At 37.2% G+C, this 21,560-nt stretch overlaps 2 protein-coding genes across 2 annotated transcripts in view; one reads left to right on the plus strand and one right to left on the minus strand.

Moving 5' to 3' along the window:
• LOC127629784 (collagen alpha-5(IV) chain-like) overlaps nt 1–417 on the minus strand; it is a 49,592-nt gene extending 49,175 nt beyond the window's left edge. Inside the window, exon 1 of the mRNA XM_052107027.1 lies at nt 79–417. Within this exon, the coding sequence (XP_051962987.1) occupies nt 79–156 (78 nt within the window). The 5' untranslated portion in view covers nt 157–417. The remainder of the gene's footprint in view (nt 1–78) is intronic.
• A 77-nt stretch (nt 418–494) lies between these two features.
• The window catches only part of LOC127629783 (collagen alpha-4(IV) chain-like), a 62,501-nt gene continuing 41,435 nt past the window's right edge, over nt 495–21,560 (plus strand). The window contains exons 1-4 of the mRNA XM_052107026.1: nt 495–639; nt 2,323–2,467; nt 3,318–3,360; nt 14,298–14,369. Coding sequence (XP_051962986.1) covers nt 2,430–2,467; nt 3,318–3,360; nt 14,298–14,369 — 153 coding nt within the window. The 5' untranslated portion in view covers nt 495–639; nt 2,323–2,429. The remainder of the gene's footprint in view (nt 640–2,322; nt 2,468–3,317; nt 3,361–14,297; nt 14,370–21,560) is intronic.

Here is a 21,560-nt window from a genome sequence, read left to right on the forward strand (position 1 = left end):
ATATAGGCTATTTCTGTTTCTTGAAAAAAATAATAAGAATACAATTAGTACATAGGCACAATCTTTAATTATACTCACCCCATCAGATCTTGCCGGTGTAAGAAGTCCGAGCAACAACATTCCGAAAATCGCTCCCGACAGTAAACCACGATCCATTTTCACGGACCCTCGCGCAAATCTCACTGGTCAACTCGGGAACGTCGGTCCAATCTCTCAAGATCGCACGTTATTTGCGCACCCTGTACGGATGACCAACTTCTCCAAATTTTCCTCTGGCACCACCTGCAGCGACCATCTCAGAAGTAAAGCTTAAACATGCGCAACAGTGTATCTGATTCGATCTTAAGGAGTTTGGGATGTATCAATGTACCCATAAGAATCTGCGCGGTTCTAAAGGGGACTGTTTGCAATATTCCGTAGTACACGCGTTGAAGTGCGAATAGATATGTCAAGCCTAAAAGGGTATTACGTCATTGCGTTTGCTCAGCCGCCGCCGGACCCCTTTTACTTTAGAGACGCTGAAAAAGTTGAATGTGTTTCTGTTAAAGTTTTCCGCGTGCACCTCTCTGTTTGGAACTGTATTTTTTATTTTCTGCATTAATGTGAAGTAGGAACTGGCGCTCAGACCACAGGGACCAGGTGAGACGGATTTTGACTTTGCCTTTATTGTATGGGTTGGTGTAATGTGATGTTTGGGTGAACGTCTTGAACTTGTGCATGCTGATTATTTGTTGCCTAAAGGTACACTGGCTATTTAAGGCATTAAATACACCACTGTTAAACACTTACACCTATAGATTTGTGTTATAACTCCAAATGTCCAGCTTGGGTTGCGCAACCCTTTTATTCTCTAGTGTAAGGGTTCCAGGTGTTGAGAGCTGTATTTTAATGAAAGGTCTTGAGCTTTTGCCTGTTATCGCATACCTCAGACCACATTTTACGCATAACCGACGCTCCAAAACGCAAATAATTACCATATTATATTTGCTCGTATCTGTTTCTACACAGACTTTGAAACAGATACGGATATGTTACTTTTGTCACATCTGCATTGCACAGTAGCAATTCAACGCGTAATTCCACTGAAATAACGGCCCATGATGCATGCAAGTCTGTGCGCTCCGCTCGCTACTCTGTTGCGCTGATTAATTACCAGAACTGGAGAAGGTTTAATTGTGCTCTCTGGATTTGCTAGGCCATCACTCGTGTATGTACCACATGTTTGCTAGTTATACTAATAGTAACATTCATCATAATATCAGTTCAGTAAGTGGGATGCCAATGGTTAGAGAATGCCATGGCGTGCCAAGTGGGCCAAGTACAAGTGATGTTCAATAAATTCAGACATGAACGATTAATGACCTCATATTTACATATATGATGAGGGCATTTTCTGTCAGTGGCTTCGCTTCCAAATCTTGGTGTGTCAGGGAAGCCATCCGGAAAGAACATCTTTGTCTTAGCTCCATCTATTTTATTTATTCCATCTGTCTCTTTGTCTCTCATGCCCACCCTTCCCATCAGCACCTCCACATCATAGTTAGCCATTAGGGATGTTATTTAAGTTGCACCTGTTGCTTAAAGGGAAAGTTCACCCCAAAATTATCTCATTATTTACTCACCCTCATGCCACCCCAGATGTGTATGACTTTATTTCTTCAGCAGAACACAAACAAAGATTTTAAGAAGAATAGTTCAGCTCTGTATGTCCATACAATGCAAATGAATGATGACCAGACCTTTCAAGCTCCAAAAATCGCATAAAGGCAGCATAAAAGTAATCCACACGACTCCTGTTGATTAATCCATGTTTTCAGAAGAGATATGATAGGTGTGGTAAGACACAGGTCAATAATGAAGTCCTTTTTTTTTAATAAAAATCTCCACTCTCACTTTCACATTCTTATACATTCTGAAAGTGAAGTGGAGATTTATAGTTAAAAATAACTTAAATATAGATCTGTTTCTCACCTAAAGTGATTACAAGGCATCAGAATACACATATTAAACCACTGGTGTGGTATGCATTACATTTTTGCTTCCTTTAAGTGATTTTTGGAGCTTGAAAGGTCTGGTCACCATTCACTTGCATTGAAAGGGCCTACAGAGCTGTGATCTTAATTTGTGTTTTGCAGAAGAAAGAAAGTCATACATATCTGGGATGGCAGGAGGGTGAGTAAATGATGAGAGAATTAAAATTTTTGGGTGAACTAGCCCTTTAACTGGTAGATCATGGTGTTAGCAATGCCAATTCCAGCATTTATATAATGTTTATTCTTCTAATGATTCGTCCATCCAACCGTTTATCTCTTTATTTCTCAGGTGAGTTGCCATTCAGGAGTTCCGGGTGCATACCTACATCATTACAACACCAATCTGAGGCAGTGGAGAAAGATCACAGGTAGCACACGCCCTAAGTGGCGGCTGAGATGACACGCCCCCATCAGATTGCCCGGGACCTTTTGTTGTAAGAGTTCTCCTATATATCCTCTAATTACTGTCAACCCTGTTTTCAGATTACACCACATCATCCATAATTCATATGCAGCACTTTCCAAACTTTGCATATACCTTATCCTCTTATATCCTATTGCTCTACATGCCAATTTACCATAGATCTTTGTTTCAAATACCTCTGGTTCTATGTTTGCAAAATGTTACACTCTTTCAAATTCCTCAAAAACGTCTTGTGTTAAACACTGTTCTGAGCATCCATAATCTAATGCTTATATGACGAGGTCACATGGGAAATTACTTCAGAAATAGGTCACGCCAAAATTACATTTACTCACCCTAATGCCATCCTGGATGTGCATGACTTTCTTTCTGCTGCTGAACACAAACAAAGATTTTATGAAGAATAGTTCAGCTCTGTTGTTCCTCACAATGCAATGGGTACCAACATTTTATCACTCCAAAAGGACATAAAGGCAGCATAAATGTAATCCATATGACTCAAATGGTTAAATCCATACCTTCAGAAGCGATATGATAAGTTTGGTTGAGGAACAGATTATTAATTAAGTCCTTTTTTTACTTTAAATCTCCACTTTCACTTTCACTTTCTTCTTTTGTTTTAGGCGATTCACTTTTATCATGCATATTGCCACCTACTGAGCAGGGAGGATCTTTTTTTTTTTTTAAAAAACAGGACATGTTCCCCTATACATTCATATAGATTTTAACCGTAAATCTTGATGTAAATTCTTTTTATGTCTATGAACACTTTATGCACCAACTACCCTTGAATGTGTGTGTTTTTTTGTATTTATTTTTTATAAATGCACTTATTGCAGTCTTATTCAATCTTCCTGCAGGTTGGTTTTCTTAGGATTTACAACAATACAACCAGCATTAGGGGTGAGTTTTCTTGTATTACTGTATCATTAACAGGTGTTTAAGCAAAGTCAGAGACCTGCACTGTCAAAGGTCAATAAATATCTCTATGTCTGTGAAATTCAGATGCAACTGTAAAAACAATGATTTAAACCACTTTACAGCTCAAATCATTCACATGTTTTAAAGAAGAATTTATGTGTGCTTTTATAATATCATAAGTTTCAAATGTTTGCCTTTAAATCCTCCAAAAATTGTCCCCTTCCATTGTAAGTGCTTCTCTGTAACCTTGATTTTTGGGGTATGAGTTGGAAATAAGAATTAAGAATTATTAATAAGTATTATTATTCTCAGTATTATACCACAAATGCTGTCGATTAAGCTCAACTTGCATTGAACCCAGAATATTCCTTTAAACCTAAAGTCTGAAACAGAGAGCCATTATTTCATTTCAAGCTCACTCATCTTTAGAGTTCAGTATCGTAGAGTTGCTTTTCAAGTCAAATGTCACATGATCCAAAGGGGTTATGATGGCATAAGGGATTGCGAGATCTATGGACAAGGTTACAGATGTCTTTCATCACCAACAGTCCATGAGAAAAGGGGGTTGCGGATGGACAGTGGGGGCATTTTTGGGGACTGATTGCTTAAGTAAATGGAAAATAAAGGTTCAGTTCTTGGTGGTTGTGCTATTGACTCCTGGCTGTGTGAGTTTGTGTGTGTGTGCTCATCTGCCAGACTATTGATAGGTGTGGAGTCTACCTCCTCTGCCCATAAAGCCTCCTTTCAGCATCTCTGTGGCTGAGGTTTTCTGATAGAATCCAAAGGTACAGATGGATACAGAACATTACTTATGAGGGCAGATGCCATCATTCCTTCACTAGCACTGAAGAGAGGAAGAATGAGGCAGGATGGCGAGGCAGAAAGAGAGATAGTGAGGTACAATCACCGAGACGATAAGAGAACTGCATCGTCTGCATCGATGCCCATCCCTGCTTCTACGCAATAAGAGAGGAATGCAGACATCTCACTAATGTAAACAATACAACTATACAGCTATACAGCAGAGAGAGGTGAGGTAAACCAGTGAAAGTAAGAGAGGAAGAGGGTATGTGTTGATAGTACGTTGTGCTTTTTGCACAGATATCTTGTCTATTTGCCTCAGGCTTGATTCTGTGTCTGATTCTGTTAAGGAGGTCATGGTTCAGGGTCGTAAACATGAACAAAAATGACCAGGTGTCAAAAAGCAGGTGCTGCCTCACACACACACACACACACACACACAAAGGGGGAAATGCTCATCTGCATGTAATGGTAGCCAGCTGGTACATGCTGTGCAGTGTGTGTAAACCTCACTCCCCTTGCCTCAAGTGGCACACTAGCGACTGACTTGTTAGCGCACCCATCTCACACAAAGGAGAAGCTGGTTCGAATCCCGTGCATAGTGGGTCGAGCAGGAACGGTTACATGCACATACTTAAAATAGCATACTCTCTTGTTCTGGTATCAGTGGCAAGCTTACACACACACACACACACACACACACACACACACACACACACACACACACACACACACACACACACACACACACACACACACACACACTTACTTTTACCTTGCTATCTACATTGGGACATCCCTTAGAGTAGTATTGTTTTAATATACTGCATTACTACAGCCTAACCCAAAGCCTACCTCTAAAGGAAAACTTTATAAATGTATAAAAACAGTATTTTCTTTATTTAAAAATCGATTTTCTGATTGTCCCCAAAGAGCTACTTCTAACCTGACAATTTACACTACCGATAAAAATTTCGGTCACACTTTGCTAATTTATGTTTCTTAGGATTTTAAAGGAATGTTCCATGATTAGTACAAACTAAGCTCAGTCGACAGCATTTGTAGCATAATGCTGATTACCAATGAAAATATTTTCCACCTGTCCCTCGTATAGTTACTTAAAAAAAATTAATTGCATGATAGAATTAATTTATAGATTTGATCAATTAACTATTACTATTCTATGACTCCTTTTCGAAATATGATTTTTTTTTATAATAAATAATCAAATTGTACCCAAACATCTGTGTCAATGAAAATACAGTACATTCATATATGCACATTTAGACACAGATTTGTTAAAACAACCCTGTTTAGTCCATTACAAGATCTGGATAGAGATTTATCTGTTTGATTATAACTGATTGACTGTCTGCTACATCCTGTTGGAGGTGCAGAGTGAAGTGGGCATACAGGTGAGAGAAGAGCAGATGGATGGGGGAAAGACAGATTGATTTTAACACATTCTTAATGTCCCATTAAAGAAATACCATTAAATGTAGCATTGCTAACATAAAAGATGTAACTTAAACCGTTCATTTTGAAAGATAATGAATGTTATGAAAATTCTGTAGGAAGAACAGTTTTCTTCTTTTTTTTTTTTTTTTTTTGACGATGACTGTACCAGTTCAAGGGCTTTGTTCAGAGGGAGAAAAAAAAATGGATTTTAAGTTGTCTTTAAGGCCGAAGCATACTTCATGCAAGTACGCAAACGCAGATGTGAACACTTGGCCAACGCGTGTTCCCGTTGTACAAACATTATGTGCGCTTTTGCATTGCTCTGGCGGTTACAAACCTCAGACCACAAGAGGGCAATAGATTTTATAAGTGTGACCACGAAACTGGCGCTGCATCCGAAACCAGGAAAATGCTGCCTTCGGAGGCTGTGTACGGAGGCAGGATGAAAATAAGGTGCTTTTCAAACTGTTCGGAGACCAGTTCCTTAAGAGTCCACTTTTTACAAATGCAGTTTTCACAAGCCTGATTAAAACTACACATTTGTATTCGGTTTGACAACATATTTCAAGGATTTTGTCATTCCGACATTTTTCAGTATGGACATGTCATATGCAATCCATGGTAGGATAAAAAGTGTGACTAAAGCCAGTGTGAACAAAGCCTTGGTTGTAAATGTTATAACTTCAGTCACCAATTCTGTTTCTCACTATAATGAATGAACATGCATGTCAAAAGATAAAGTTTGTCAAGAAAAGCCTTATCTGAAAGTTTAACTAGTTTTAAAAGTTTGATGGATGTACAGACATTACAATAAGACAAACAGCCAGCTAGCTAGCTAGTCAAACTTACAGTCAGATAGCTAGATAGAGAGAGAGAGAGAGAGAGAGAGAGAGAGAGAGAGAGAGAGAGAGAGAGAGAGAGAGAGAGCAATTCAAGAACATTAAAGGCCTTTTGAAGGTAAATTGGTGTTTGAATGGACAACATTCTGTTGGCCCGTTTGAACTTTCCGTCAATATAAGTCTATGGGATTTTTCAGATTTTTGATCAACTGCTGTGTAAAAAAATGTAAGTCCGATCAGTTAGAAAAAATATGGTGGAACAAAATAAACAAAGTTTGTAGAATAACAATATGTTTGCTTTCGTAAAGCCAACATAATTATAAGCTGTAGTTATACATGTTACCATCTGAGAAGAAACAAAAACTGCTAAGTCTGTTAAGTGTATCAGTTAGAAACCGGAATACTGAAAAAACCATTATAATAGATATTTTACCACCTTGTAAACACAAATTAGTGCAAATAACATCAGATGCAAAAATCGGGCTATGCACGTTCAGTGCTCGCGCAATCTGCTGATGACTAGATTTGCTTCGCATATCTTACCGAAGTATACTTTGGGCTTTAGAAAGCATCCTGTGTATGTGGGCGGGTTTGGGTGGTTTATGAGGAATTTTTTTAGGTTTCAAACTAATTACAATGGTATTATACTATTAATGTGGTTTTATGAGGGCATTTCTAGTGTTCCCATAATTCAAATCGCTTAAAAAACAAAACAATACTAAACGATTGAAAAGAATGCACCTGCATTTTTTTGTGAGGGTTAGGTTTAGAGGTAGGGTTAGTGTTAGGGGATAGAATTTATCATTCATACAGCATAATAATCATTATGTCTATGCAGCACCAACATGTGTGTGTGTGTTCAAATCATGCATTATACTGTAAGCCAATAGGTGACAAATTAGCCCAAAGTTCAATGGTCACAGCAAATACTTCATCCCCTGTATGTGTGTGGTGTCTAGGAAAAGAGCACATGTGATACCACCAAAACTTGGTATCCCTTGAAGTCTTTGCCATAGTTGTTTAAGATCTTTTTGTGGTGATTTTTCACCTTTAAAGATACTTTTTTGGCCCTTTATATTCATAGCATACAGGATGGGAAACAATGGGGAGATTGGGAAATGTTGCAAGCCAGATTCATACTCGCGTCTCCTGCATGAGCACAACAGCTCTTTGTGTCAGAGCATTTGCACTAACTGCAAATCCACAGCTCATGTTTAATCATTAACTTGATGGCTCATGGCTCAGGTCACAGAATAACAGGGCTGATTAAGGCTCTGGCTTAGATGTGTGGTCATTTAAACATTAATAGGCCTACACATATCCTTTTTTTTCCAACCCAGTCACCTGTAACAGTTTAGGGATTTTGTGTTCATTCATTCAAGGGTCAACTGTAGAGTTCCCTTTTACATTTGACTGATAAAGCATTTATTTGTCATAATTCTTGTACTGTACTTTAAATACGATCATGTTCCACTACCAAGGGAAATACATATCAGAGTGGCCATATTTTCGTATATTAGGGTAAGTGGTGTTTGTTGACTGTCCTATTCATCTTCTTTGGAGTTCACTCCTGGGTACACATGTCCATACAAAAAAGTACTGTGGCATAGTATTTTGGAAGGTAATACCATGGTACAGGATGTATAAGTACTGTATATACAGTATACATACATATATAATTCACACCTTGATGGGAAAACACATATAAACCCAGACCCAGGCTGAATCCTTCAAGACAAGGTAATAAAACCTACCAAGCTCAACACATCCAAGCTCAAAATCATCCATTTTTCACCCAATATTACAAGATTGGATGTAATGCAATCCCAACTCAAGATTGTGATTGAGAAGGGATAATGCACAGTACAGGTAGCATGAGGGAAACAGGGATGAAAAGACAGGGAGGGAGACAGAAATACTGAGGGAATAGGGGAAGCATGTCTCCCAGTCATGCAGCAACCCTTGTACCCGAGCGCTCTAATCTGATTGACTTTGGATTGAAGCGTGCGCTTTTGCACATCAGCCACGCAGCACGCACCATCTCAAACCCTCAAGAGTTGATGTCATCGCCCATCATTTCAAACCAATAACTCTTGTGTGAGCCACTGTGGAACTTCTGCAAGAGGTTATTACATTTGTGTGTTGTCTGACTACAAAGTAAAGGTAGAGTGCAGAGATCCAGGCTAATGGTTTTACAAGCATGCTCACATGATTGAAATGGTATTAGGGTTGCACCATTTTTTACGCATCATAACTGATATTATATATATGTATTGATTTGTCTATTTTTTTAAAAACACCCATAGAAACAGTAAAAACAGACATTGAATCATTTTAATGTACAGCAGATTCATAAAAGTACCATCCTGGCATAGAAAAACAGTATATTGTTTAGACAGTATATTGTTTAAACTGCAAAAAAGATGTAAGGGATCATGTAAATTCAGCCACTCTTAAAAATAAAGTTTTTTTATTGGCATGTATGGTTCCATGGAGAGCCGTTAATATCTAAAGATAAAGCAGAGAGGTCTAATATCACCATAAAAAGGAATATTCCGGGTTCAGTACAAGTTAAGCTCAATCAACAGCATTTGTGGTATAATGTTGATTACCAAAAAAATTATTTTGTAGTTTTTTTAAAGGGGTCGTGTCAAGAGAAATCACATTTTCCTGGATAGAGGTCGTTCTACTTTAAAAACATAATGTAAATTACAGAAAACTTAATACCCAATGCAATACAATACAAAGTATTTATTGAAACCAAACTGCAAAAATGCCTTGTTCTCTACTTCCATGACTTCCCTACATCACTAGGAGGCCCATTAATTCATGACCTCTACAGGAACAATATCAATGCCTATATTACATAATTTCATCCTTGGCCCAACACACTGGCGCTCTGTTCGTACTAGTGTGGCCTAATTATTCCTGAACACAAAATTAGACCCATCTGTACAATTTTGTATTATTTTGTATATAAACATGCACTAGACAGACAGTTTTTACCATTGTCATGTATCTCGCACTGCTATTTAAAAGACAAGGTGTCGTTAAAAATGTCATTTTTATTTGTATAACGCCTTTCACAACACACATCATTTCAAAGCAGCTTTACAGAAAACCATGCATTAAAAGAAAATTAAACTGCAATATCAATAAAGTCTATAAAGTCATCATTGTGAAGTTTGATTAAATATGATTGTAAGTTGTGTATAAAAATAAATAAAAAGTGACTGTGTCAAGGATCACAAAACTCCATAAGATGTTGGTTAATGGAGAAAAATAACCTTGGGGGAAACCAGACTCACTGTGGGGGCCAGTTCCCCTCTGGCAAAACAACATGAATATAATGCCAATATTAGTTATTTATGTGCAGTGCAAGGTATGGTTTAAAATGATCAAACTAAGTAAGTGTTAAGGGCCAGTGTTTAAACAAATATTTTATATGAACTGTAAGATTAATGACTAATGTCTTTGAAGTTCATCCTGGATTAACTGCAGAAGTTCATATAGATGCATTGCCGTTTGTTAGTTGACTGATGAAGGCTTTTGTTGGAAATTAATTAATAGTCTAGGTATTCCAAGTGTAGTTGTCACAGTTATTCTCCATTCTTGATCTATGGACTCTTATTTTGAATTGGTTTTGTGTCATCCTTAGATTCCCCTGGACTACACTTCCCATAATGCAATGCCCCCATCACTGCCATCTGTTCCCAATCCTCCTCACCTGTTCTCAATCCCCTCATCTGCACCTGCATGTATAAATATCCTCCTGTTTTGTCCATTTCTTGTCAGTTCTTGAATTGTTATCTTGAATGGTTAAAGTGTTACTTAGTTGGTTATTAATTGTGATATTTGTTCCACTCCAGCATCGCATTAATAAAAACGTGAAGGTTACTCCTGCGTCTCCTCCCCTCCACTCCACTAACTAACATTACAGTAGTCCATCATTAAAACAAGGTGATGCAGGCAGAGATCATTGAGGTGCATACATTTCGGTGAGGTCTATCCTAAATACAAGGTTCAGGCAATGGCATATGAAGTATCCCATGTCTTATGGTTGGAGTTGGCATCAGGTCATCATCCTCTGAAGTCCATCGTAATAGACTGAAGTGATGTCATCAGATCACCACATAGCAGTAGAGTCTGATACCAAACAGGAACAGAGCTGGATCTGGCCAGCTCTGGATATGTATCCCGAAGTTGAGAAAGGTAAACAAATAGAATAATATTAGCGTAAATGGCATACAATTTTTTGCTGATTTATATATAGATCATGATAAATGTTTCTGGTTCCAGCAGACCTAACTAAAGCAGCGTTATTGTGAGTTGATGGATAAATTAGATGTATGCCTGTCTAAACTGATGAGTCTTTAGTCTAAACTGAGTTAGTGTGTCTGCATCCCGAACAGTGTTAGGGAGACTTTTCCAATGTTTAGGAGCCAAATAGAATAAGGATCTACCTACTTTTGTGGATTTTGATGTTCTAGGAACTATTAACTGGCCAGAGTTTTGCAATCGTAATGGACGTGATGGAATATAGTGTGTCAGAAGGTCACTTAAGTATTACAGGGCTAGACCAGTCAAAGCTTTGTACGTAGTTAACACAATTTTTTCAATTAATACAAAATTGAACAGGTATTCAATGTAATGACGATTAAATGGAGCTAATGTGATCATATTTCTTGGTACTAGTCAGCACTCTGGCTGCTGCATTTTGAACCAATTGAAAAAAAATATTTTGACTTTTTTTTATTTAAATAAAAAGCAATAATCTGGGTTACAGTGAGGCACTTACAATGGGAGTGAATGAAGCCAATTTGTGGAGGATTTAAAGGTGAAAATGTCAAGTTTATAATTTTATAATAGCATTTAAATCAATTCTTGTCTTAAAACATGTATTATTTGAGATGGAATTTTGTTCAAATCATAATTTTTACAGTGGTTTTAGGGTTAACAGCATTAAGTCACCATGCAACAAAATTGTAAAATTGGATATAACTTTACAGAGAAAAGGTTAGTACGCAATTTTTTCACATTAACCTTTAAATGCATGGGAATTTCACCAAAAACTCTTACATATTCAGGTCTTTAGAGACCTGGCACTTATATCTATCACAAATGGATCTACAAAACGCCCAGATAGTGTCACATTTTTTAAATATGTTATAGACCATTAGAAAATAATAGAATAAAATATATATATATATATATATATATATATATATATATATATATATATATATATATATATATATATATTGACATTCATGAGACACATCTGTCTGTCAAAAGCATATTGAGCTACACATAACACATAAGATACAGATACACATATGTTACACATGAGTATGTTCTCAGGCACTTATGGAATCTAAATACATGCACAACTTAAAGTACATAATTTCAGTAGTTCACCCAAATGAGAAAAGTCATATCATACTGTTTATGTTGTACGTACTATAGTTTACTTGCATGTTGTTTCATCATCAAATAGCAATATCAAATGTAAATCAAGTCAATCACTCAAACAACATGTAAAATATGTATGTATACATGTGTAGAATATAGATAATTCACCATTGTTGCACAGAAAATCAATGAGATAGTTTATTTGTATGAACATAGTACTCATTTCTCTAGATAAACAAAGAAATAGATATCATGTGATAGTAAACATAGAGATATGAAATAATCATACAAATGTAATTTATGGAAGTGCAAAAAAATAAATAAATAGCACTCTTACATAACTAGGGTCTCTAATGACCCTAGACATTTTTGTTACTTGCTGCAAAATAGAGAAATGAATGGCAAACAAACGTAATCTGATGTAGTGCAACAAATAACAGCTTTTGATTGATCAAAGTGTTTTATACCCTTTAATCTATCTAAACTGGTCTTGCACAGCTTAAATCAAAAATAGAAAATGTTAAGAAAACTAGTCAGCACTGGCATTGCTAGACCCTGTTTAGGAAGGCTTCAGCCACCCTTAATTTATTTTTAAAATTTTTTATAAGAGAAAATCTGGAATATTCTTTAAAGAGTTTATTTTGCAGTAATAACCAGCTGACTATAGTGAAAAGTAAAGAGACCACTGAGTCATACGAAATACATGAAACTAGCACAGCAATGTTGGGAAAATGTTTAATGGAACTGTCAATAACTGTCAATTACAGTTTAGAGGTCATTATGCTAAAATATTCTGCCTCACTATGCCATGATTGACCAATCAGAATCAGGTGTACCAGAGAAAAGATCTGCCTATAATCTTACCTACAATAATACAAAAATAAAACTGCTTATTTTGGCCAATACCAATACAGCTACCAATATTTGGTGCATCCCTAGCTGTTTTTGTTTGATGAGAACTTATGCAGCAACTATTTACTTGTCTGTTTTGCTAATGATCTATTGAAACGCTTTTCAAGCCCATTGAGTTAAAATTGCTACAATGTTAACATTTTTCCCACTGTAGCATGGTAATGCATTCTTGCCATGTATAGGTGCATATGTGTCTCTCATCAGTGGTGGAGGGTGGTGGCGTAGTGGGCTAAATCCCATAACTGTTAAGCAGAAGGTTGCTGGTTCAATCCCCACAGTCACCACCATTGTGTCCTTGAGCAAGGCACTTAACTCCAGGTTGCTCCAGGGGGATTGTCCCTGTAATAAATGCACTGTAAGTTGCTTTGGATAAACGCGTCTGCCAAATGCATAAATGTAAATGTCATCAACTTTATTCTCTGTATGTTGACTTTGGAACTGTTATTATAAAAGTACAATTACTTTTCTTAAATACACTATGCATGTACACGCGTCTGTGTGTTTGTATGCATAAATTTGTGTGTAATCTCTCATAATGTGTACTTCCAGATTCTTGCCAGTTGACCAATTTAGAAGTATGCCTATTTCTTTTCACTGTTGTAATAGATTGATCTTTTGTCCTTTAAATGACACTGCTTGGGGTACATTTTAACACACTTCGTGTGTCCTTGCCAAAACATGGTTAGGGATAGTTGTATTTTGTTCATCCTGGTTAAAGTATGCACATTTTTCAAGTGCTTTTTGAATTTAAACGTCATCAAGTCAGTCCTTACTTTACGTGTGTGAGTACATCTCTGTTTGTAGAAACTGCACACGTGTGCATGATAAGTGCATTTGTGAAAGAATGGCATCTGATTGCCAGTACAGTTTATCTGTTTCTGTCTTTGTGGCCAACTACTTTCAAAAAGACATAACATGTCTGACCTAAACTTACTCTTGCTCTTGTACATTCTGTTCTCATATATACCATTCTCTTACTCTCTCTCTCTCTCTCTCTCTCTCTCTCTCTCTCTCTCTCTCTCTCCCCATTGCCCTCTTTTATTATCTGTGTGTTTACATTCCTGCCATTGTACTTGTATGCTCACGTGTAAGTCTTTGGATCTCCTGTAGCCTCAATATCAAATGTCTAGTCTGCTCTGCCACAAACAGTGAATGAGTGGAAATATACTGTCAAAAGTCTTTACATGCACTAAGAGAGGCACCATATACACTGATATGAATCAATAGCATGGCACTGTGTCATGTAAATGTTGTATTCATGTCATGTTATCCTTAATTATTTGGGCTTACTGTAGCTGGAATTTGAACAAACCTCTAACCCCAAGTATTAAACTTTGATATTAGCAAATACCCACAGCACCCTATCATAGTGACAGCAAATGGCACTGGCAAGCACCAAAAAATTTAAACAAATAATAATAATTTTGTACCTAAATTATAATCTAAATATACATGTGAATTTCTCTTTATTTCTGAAACAATATTTTTGTGTTTTAGGGGGACAAGACAGAAGAGTGCGACGGTCGAGACTGCAGTGTCTGCCGGTGTTTCCCTGTCAAAGGAGACATGGTATGTCACTTTTAGTATTTTGACTTCAATGACACTATGACATCATAGTCATGACAACATCATTTAAAACAAGCTTCTTTTTGTTTTAATAGTGTGCTTGTACTATCTTTCTCTAAAAATGAATGACACTTAAGTTAATATTATTTTAATCTAATGCAATGACATTCATAAATTTGTAAGTGTGGCTTGAGCATCCAAATTGTCATCAAGTAGGCCAAATTGTTGGGGCCACTGTAGACACTGTAGACAGTTATGACATGACTATGGATATCATTCTGATTATAATACATCACAAAAAATGTCATGTATGTTGATTGACTGTCCAATACAGTTTCTAGCTGTTCCCTGGCTAGTGAAAGCTACATTTTGAGAGACTGTGTGTGTGTTTGTGTGTGTGTGTATGTGTGGGTTTCGGTAATTTAACAATATTTTTTTTTAGGTTACACACTGGTAATTAAAAGGATATTTTGCTATAAATGTGGTTTATGAGGACATTTCTAGTGTCCCCTTAATTCAAATCACTTAAAAAACCTATTAAACAATGTTTTTTTGAAAATGTAAAAATGCAGAATGTTTTTTGGGAGGGTTAAGTTTAGGGGTAGTGTTTGGGGATAGAATATATAGTTCGTACAGTATAAAAATCTTTATGTGTATGGATCGTCCTCATAAGGATAGCCACACCAATGTGTGTGTGTTTGTGTAGCAGGGCGAGAAGTCTCGTCCTGTTACAAGTACATTTTTTTCCCCAATTTGCCCATTTCCCACTACTTAGTAGGTCCTCGTGGTGGCGCGGTTACTCACCTCAATCCGGGTGATGAAGGACAAGTCTCAGTTGCCTCCGCTTCTGTGACAGTCAATCCACGCAGCTTATCATGTGTCTCATTGTGCATAATACCGCAGAGACTCCTAGCATGTGGAGGTTCATGCTACTCTCCGTGATCCACGCACAACTTAACACATGCCCCACTGAGAGCAAGAACCACTAATTGCGACCAAGAGGAGGTTACCCCATGTGACTTTACCCTCCCTAGCAACCGGGCCAATTTGGATCCTTAGGAGACCTGGCTGGAGTCACTCAACACACCCTGGATTCGAAATCGCTGAGCTACCCAGGCCCCCTTGTTACAAGTGATTTTTAATCTCATTAACTGAGTCTCACTCTAATCCTATTATTTTGTTTTTGTACAACATTTAGTACATATCCACATGCACACAGACATTGGCACACTGACCTAGTTTCATGCCAGTAAAACATGCCTGTTCATGTCTGTATCTGAACAGCTCCATCCAGGTGGTGGCATAATGCAATTCTTGGCATGTTTCAAAAACATGTTTTTAAAAGAGGATCAAAAATTGAATGTGTTAATGAGCATTTCAGAGGCACGAATGCTTCTCACAGATTAAGTGCTGTTTAACAATGGAATTTTACAGGGTGTGTACAAGTGTCTGTGTGTAGTTGGTGTGCACTCAGTAGTTCAGCAATGTTTTAGCAACATTATTATACTGTTGGTTTTTTGTCACTGAGCCACCTATCCTCCACCTCCGTACATAAAAACTTTTGAGAAATGAATGACAAACAAAACTAACTGATGTAGTGCAACAAATAACAGCTTTTGATTGGTCGAAGTATTTTATCTATCTATCTATCTATCTAAAAATAAAAAATAAAAATCTGGGGATATTTTTTTAAAGAATAAGCTAAAAGCACCAATTCCAGCTATTTTAGTGATTCAAGTTTATTCAAGTTTACAATTGTGCAGAATTAGCTGCAAAATAAAGAGTATTTTGGTGACGCTTGCATCTGTTTCACAAATGTGTTAAATTTTATTAACTGATTAGTTCAGTGACCCCTTCTGTAAATGTCATTAGGTGGCAACAAATGAGTATCTTATGTTCTATGAGTGAGTCGGTGAATAATTTTGAGTCGTTCATGATCGAAATCTACCAAGAAACTTTATAGTGTTCAAGCATTAAAAGAACAAAGCAGATCTATAGTCTTCCTTCAGTCTGAGCATTATTTTCATCCAAAAAGACTACAATAATAGTCTAATAATAGTGAGTTTCAATAAAACCTTCTCCTTTATTAAAACTTACATGGCTACAAGTTTACTGACTTCAGTATAAGAATTATAAACACAAGCAGATCTATGGTATAATTTTCTACAGTAGCCTATTTAAACTGCTGAGCATGGCTTTTATCATAAAAGACCACAATAATAGACAAATAATAATAATTTTGAGTTTGTGACCGATTATGGTTTCAAAAAGGCAAATTTCTCTGAAAGGTGAGGAGTTTTGAAATTATTATTTTTATTCATGCATTTATATATTTTGTGGAATTTTATAATTTTCCATGGCACACCTGACAATCTTTCATGGCACACATTTGTTGGGAAACTCTGATCTAGAAGGTTAGAAGTTCCCTTTATTACAACTTCTCAATCACCAACCCCACCATGACCCCCAACATGTCTGCCTGTCATAACACTGGTCAGGACCCAAATTATTATGTGTTTATCCCCTATATTGATGACCGCCCCATCACCTAAAATACAGTCAAAACAAAACCCGAGTGCCCAACATGTAACACACAAAACTCTGAACCTTCAACCAAAACTCTTGGATCTTAACACACCCCCTAAAAACCTTCTGCAGGTGGGTGTGTCCTTAAGGCCAAGCCTATACAATCTAGAGGGGGTCCAATAGAATCTATGTAAAATCTTGAATTACATAAGGCGCACCATTGCATCTCTAGATACAAACTTGACATTCTTCAGAATCCTAGCACACACTCCCTTCTCCAATACCAAGTTTAAATCTTTCTCCCATAATCTCTTGATAGAAGTTAAAGCTCTGTCCCCAGACTCTGAAATAGCAGGGAGTAATAAACTGATGCCTCATAACCTTTTCCAAAAGCAGTAATCACCACTCCCAGAGTAGATGGTGCAGCTGTAAATACCTAAAAAACTGAGAAAAAGAAAAGATTTGGGAATCCCAAAATGTTGAATAAAATTTTCAAAGGATCTCAACACTCTCATATAGGTCACCGAGCGTATTAACCTCCCTCACAATCCACTCTGTCCAGCAGAAAGGGGGCTTATTAGTTCATAATTATGGTTTCAGCACTATGCTCGAGGCAACATTTAAACATATGTCCGAATTAAACACTCTATAAACTTTTGTCCGAGTGCAAATGCAAGATAATGGGGTGTAATTTAACTTCTCAGATTAGTTTGATAGAAAGGCTTTGCAATGGCGAAATAGGGGCAAAAACTTCCTGTTCAATACAAAACCAGGTAGGGGCTCTCTCAGGTGGAAGATGAGCCAAGTGTCTGAGACTAAATGCATAATAATAAAACCAAATCTTGGGTAGGCCTAGCCCAACTTTGTCAATCGGCCTATGTAACTCATTGAAATGTAATCTGGGACGTTTACAATTCCAAATGATGTGCTTCGCTATACTATCAAATTGCTTGAAATAAGAGAGGGGAAAATCTACTGGGAGATATAGTAGCAGGTTGTTGAATTTTGGAATACAATTAATTTTAATAACATTAACATTCTTAATCGTAGATAAATGTAATGAAGTCCACCTGCCCACATCACTCGAAAACCTTTTTATTAAAATTAACTCTAACTAAATCACACACATTTGATGGGAATAAAATGTCCTGTTTGGGCCACTGGAAGACGCTGAAAAGCCGCCACTGGGCAGTACGCTGTCAGAGTCAAAGCTTCGGATTTAGACCAATTGACTCTGTATCATGAAAATGTAGAAAAGGAATTAATAATTCTGTGGAGGCAAGGCATAGATCTAGTGGGGTCAGAGATGAGTAATAAATATCATCTGCGTAAAGCAAAAGCTTCTGCGCCATACCTCCAGACACCACCCCTGGAAAATCATCTTCCTTTCTTGCCCTGGTACTAATGGTTAATTACTTCAAAAAGGTCCTCCAAGGTTATCTCAGAATCAAGATATTTTGATTATATATTTCCTCAGGCAGTCAAATGAATTTTCAGTGAGCCGGCCCATTCGATTGCTACATGAGTGCAACAAATGACCCAATCACTCCAATATCCTGCAAGAAATACTCCACAAAACAAATTCCAACCAATAGGAGGCATAAGCACAAAGAACATGCAGATTCATCCACAACAATGTCCAAAAGGAGTGTTAATACACAAAACAACTCCAGCCGCAAGGTGGAACCAGCACAAAAAGAAACAAAAAAGGTTCTCCGTTTCCTCAGATGGTCAAGTGAATGTTCAGTGAGTCGGACCACTTGGCTGCAACATGAGTACCACAAAATAACTTACTCAGTCCATTGACTTTATGAAGGACATTGCTTGCTGTGGACATGTAAATATTCTGCGGCCATCCTTAGAATCTATTCTCAATTTGGCCAGGAACATAAGTGCAAAAGTGACCTTCCATTCATCAGGGGCATCAGCTTGAGCACAAAAGTGTATTTTAATGTCTCCAGAGCCCAAGGAGTGACATATTGTCTTCCTAGAACAGTTATGGAACAAAGTGTATTGAATCTCACCGGTTTATGACATAAAAAGTATTAAAACTAGAAAAGTGCGCAGAGTTCACCGTTCACACATCGGAACCTTGCATGGTTTCATGTGACTTTTCGAGTTGATTTTCAATAATAACATATAAACCTTTAAAGACAGACATACCTTGAGCTCCGGCATTGTTCATTGATTGTATATGCTTCCACTGAAGCCATCCATCATGAACTTCATTATTTAAAAATCGTGTTTGAGAGCGAAACTCATTGTAAACAGCTACATTACCCATGATCCATCAAAGAAGGTTTCACCTTTCAGAGAACTGTGGCCAACCAAGCACATAAAATTTGACTCGGAGTGACCGCCCAGTCACATGAAGCGCTGTGAATGACGTGATCAAGTCGGTGTCTCTTCACCCTTTAACTACCTATTTGTAAATCTGAAAATATTTTGCAATAAACTTCAAATATATTGTTTCTATAATTAAAAACCTATAATCATTTGTTATATATATATATATATATATATATATATATATATATATATATATATATATATATATATATTCCCATTGTTTTTATTCAATGGTTTTTATTTCAAATGCTTAATGGGATTGTAATCCGTGCCCTCATGAAAGACTGTAAGTACACAGTCTTTGTACCTTTCCGTTTTGTCTGATTTTCAAATATTGTTTTGCCTCAAAACAAAGTTTGTGATGTTCTGATTTACCTCTGAGCTGGTTGGTTTGGTTTATGGCTTACATCTATGAAGGATTTTGAAAAGTCTATGAAAGAAATGAATGGGGAAAATACTTCCAGAATCAAGATGGCGCTGTTGTGCTCCATAAGCCAAAAAGCATGAATGGAAAAGTATATCATCCAGATATCTTTGGTATACTATTTTCAACTAATTATGATTTGAGACACACTACTTGCGCATGTTTATTTCACATGATGTTTTCATATGGTTGTGTGAGTAAATGTAAGAAGAAAAATGATGAGAAAGATAGTTCAAATATAATTAAAGGCAGAGGGTATGTATGGATTTGTGTGTCTGTGTGGCAGAGAGAGAACCAGGAGAGAGTGAATGTGTGTCCTCGCTGAAAGTAATAATTATAGTCTTTAGCAGAAGAGCGACACATTTACGGGCTGCCTTGTAAAGACCATCAGCCCAATTACAGTTAGGAGCACGGTTAAAAAGAGTTTGCACAGCTGCTTAGAGACCATTCTAGAGGAAATATTGGAAATATTTGTCATAAATCTCCTTTTTTTAATGGAACAGACTTCAATGGAAAAAAAATCTGTGCTCATGCTCTTTATTTGCATTCACACTCACAAAAACACACTAGGCTGTTATGTCATTGGTCCCAGAAATCTTTGGAATGGAGTGGGATGAGGACTTGTAAATAAACAAAAATTAAAATTCACCTTCTATACTTAAACTCCTCACACACATCAGTATACTGGTCAGTATAAACACACATAATAGCAGCAACACAATTATATCCATCCATCCATCGTCAACCGCTACACAATTATATATAAAAAAAAAATGAATACATTTAAACTCCCTGTTCCTCAGTAATTATAAAGAGCTCGCTGTTGTGATCTGTCCCCTACAAAGTGGTACAGTGGTGATATAAGAGATAAGATAATATCATGTTACTGAATCATTACCATATTTATACAGGTGAAACTCGAAAAATTAGAATATCGTGCAAAAGTTCATTAATTTCAGTAATTCAACTTAAAAGGTGAAACTAATATATTATATAGACTCATTACAAGCAAAGTAAGATATTTCAAGCCTTTATTTGATATAATTTTTATGATTATGGCTTACAGCTTATGAAAACCCCAAATTCAGAATCTCAGAAAATTAGAATATTGTGAAAAGGTTCAGTATTGTAGGCTCAAAGTGTCACACTCTAATCAGCTAAACACCTGCAAAGGGTTCCTGAGCCTTTAAATGGTCTCTCAGTCTGGTTCAGTTGAATTCACAATCATGGGGAAGACTGCTGACCTGACAGTTGTGCAGAAAACCATCATTGACACCCTCCACAAGGAGGGAAAGCCTCAAAAGGTAATTGCAAAAGAAGTTGGATGTTCTCAAAGTGCTGTATCAAAGCACATTAATAGAAAGTTAAGTGGAAGGGAAAAGTGTGGAAGAAAAAGGTGCACAAACAGCAGGGATGACCGTAGCCTGGAGAGGATTGTCAGGAAAAGGCCATTCAAATGTGTGGGGAGCTTCACAAGGAGTGGACTGAGGCTGGAGTTACTGCATCAAGAGCCACCACACACAGACGGGTCCTGGACATGGGCTTCAAATGTCGTCAGAAGCGTCTTACCTGGGCTAAAGAAAAAAAGAACTGGTCTGTTGCTCAGTGGTCCAAAGTCCTCTTTTCTGATGAGAGCAAATTTTGCATCTCATTTGGAAACCAAGGTCCCAGAGTCTGGAGGAAGAATGGAGAGGCACACAATCCAAGATGCTTGAAGTCCAGTGTGAAGTTTCCACAGTCTGTGTTGGTTTGGGGAGCCATGTCATCGGCTGGTGTTGGTCCACTGTGCTTTATTAAGTCCAGAGTCAACGCAGCCGTCTACCGGGACATTTTAGAGCACTTCATGCTTCCTTCAGCAGACAAGCTTTATGGAGATGCTGACTTCATTTTCCAGC

This window comes from Xyrauchen texanus, chromosome 36 (genome assembly GCF_025860055.1).
Source record: "Xyrauchen texanus isolate HMW12.3.18 chromosome 36, RBS_HiC_50CHRs, whole genome shotgun sequence".
In the NCBI taxonomy this organism is placed as follows: domain Eukaryota; kingdom Metazoa; phylum Chordata; class Actinopteri; order Cypriniformes; family Catostomidae; genus Xyrauchen; species Xyrauchen texanus.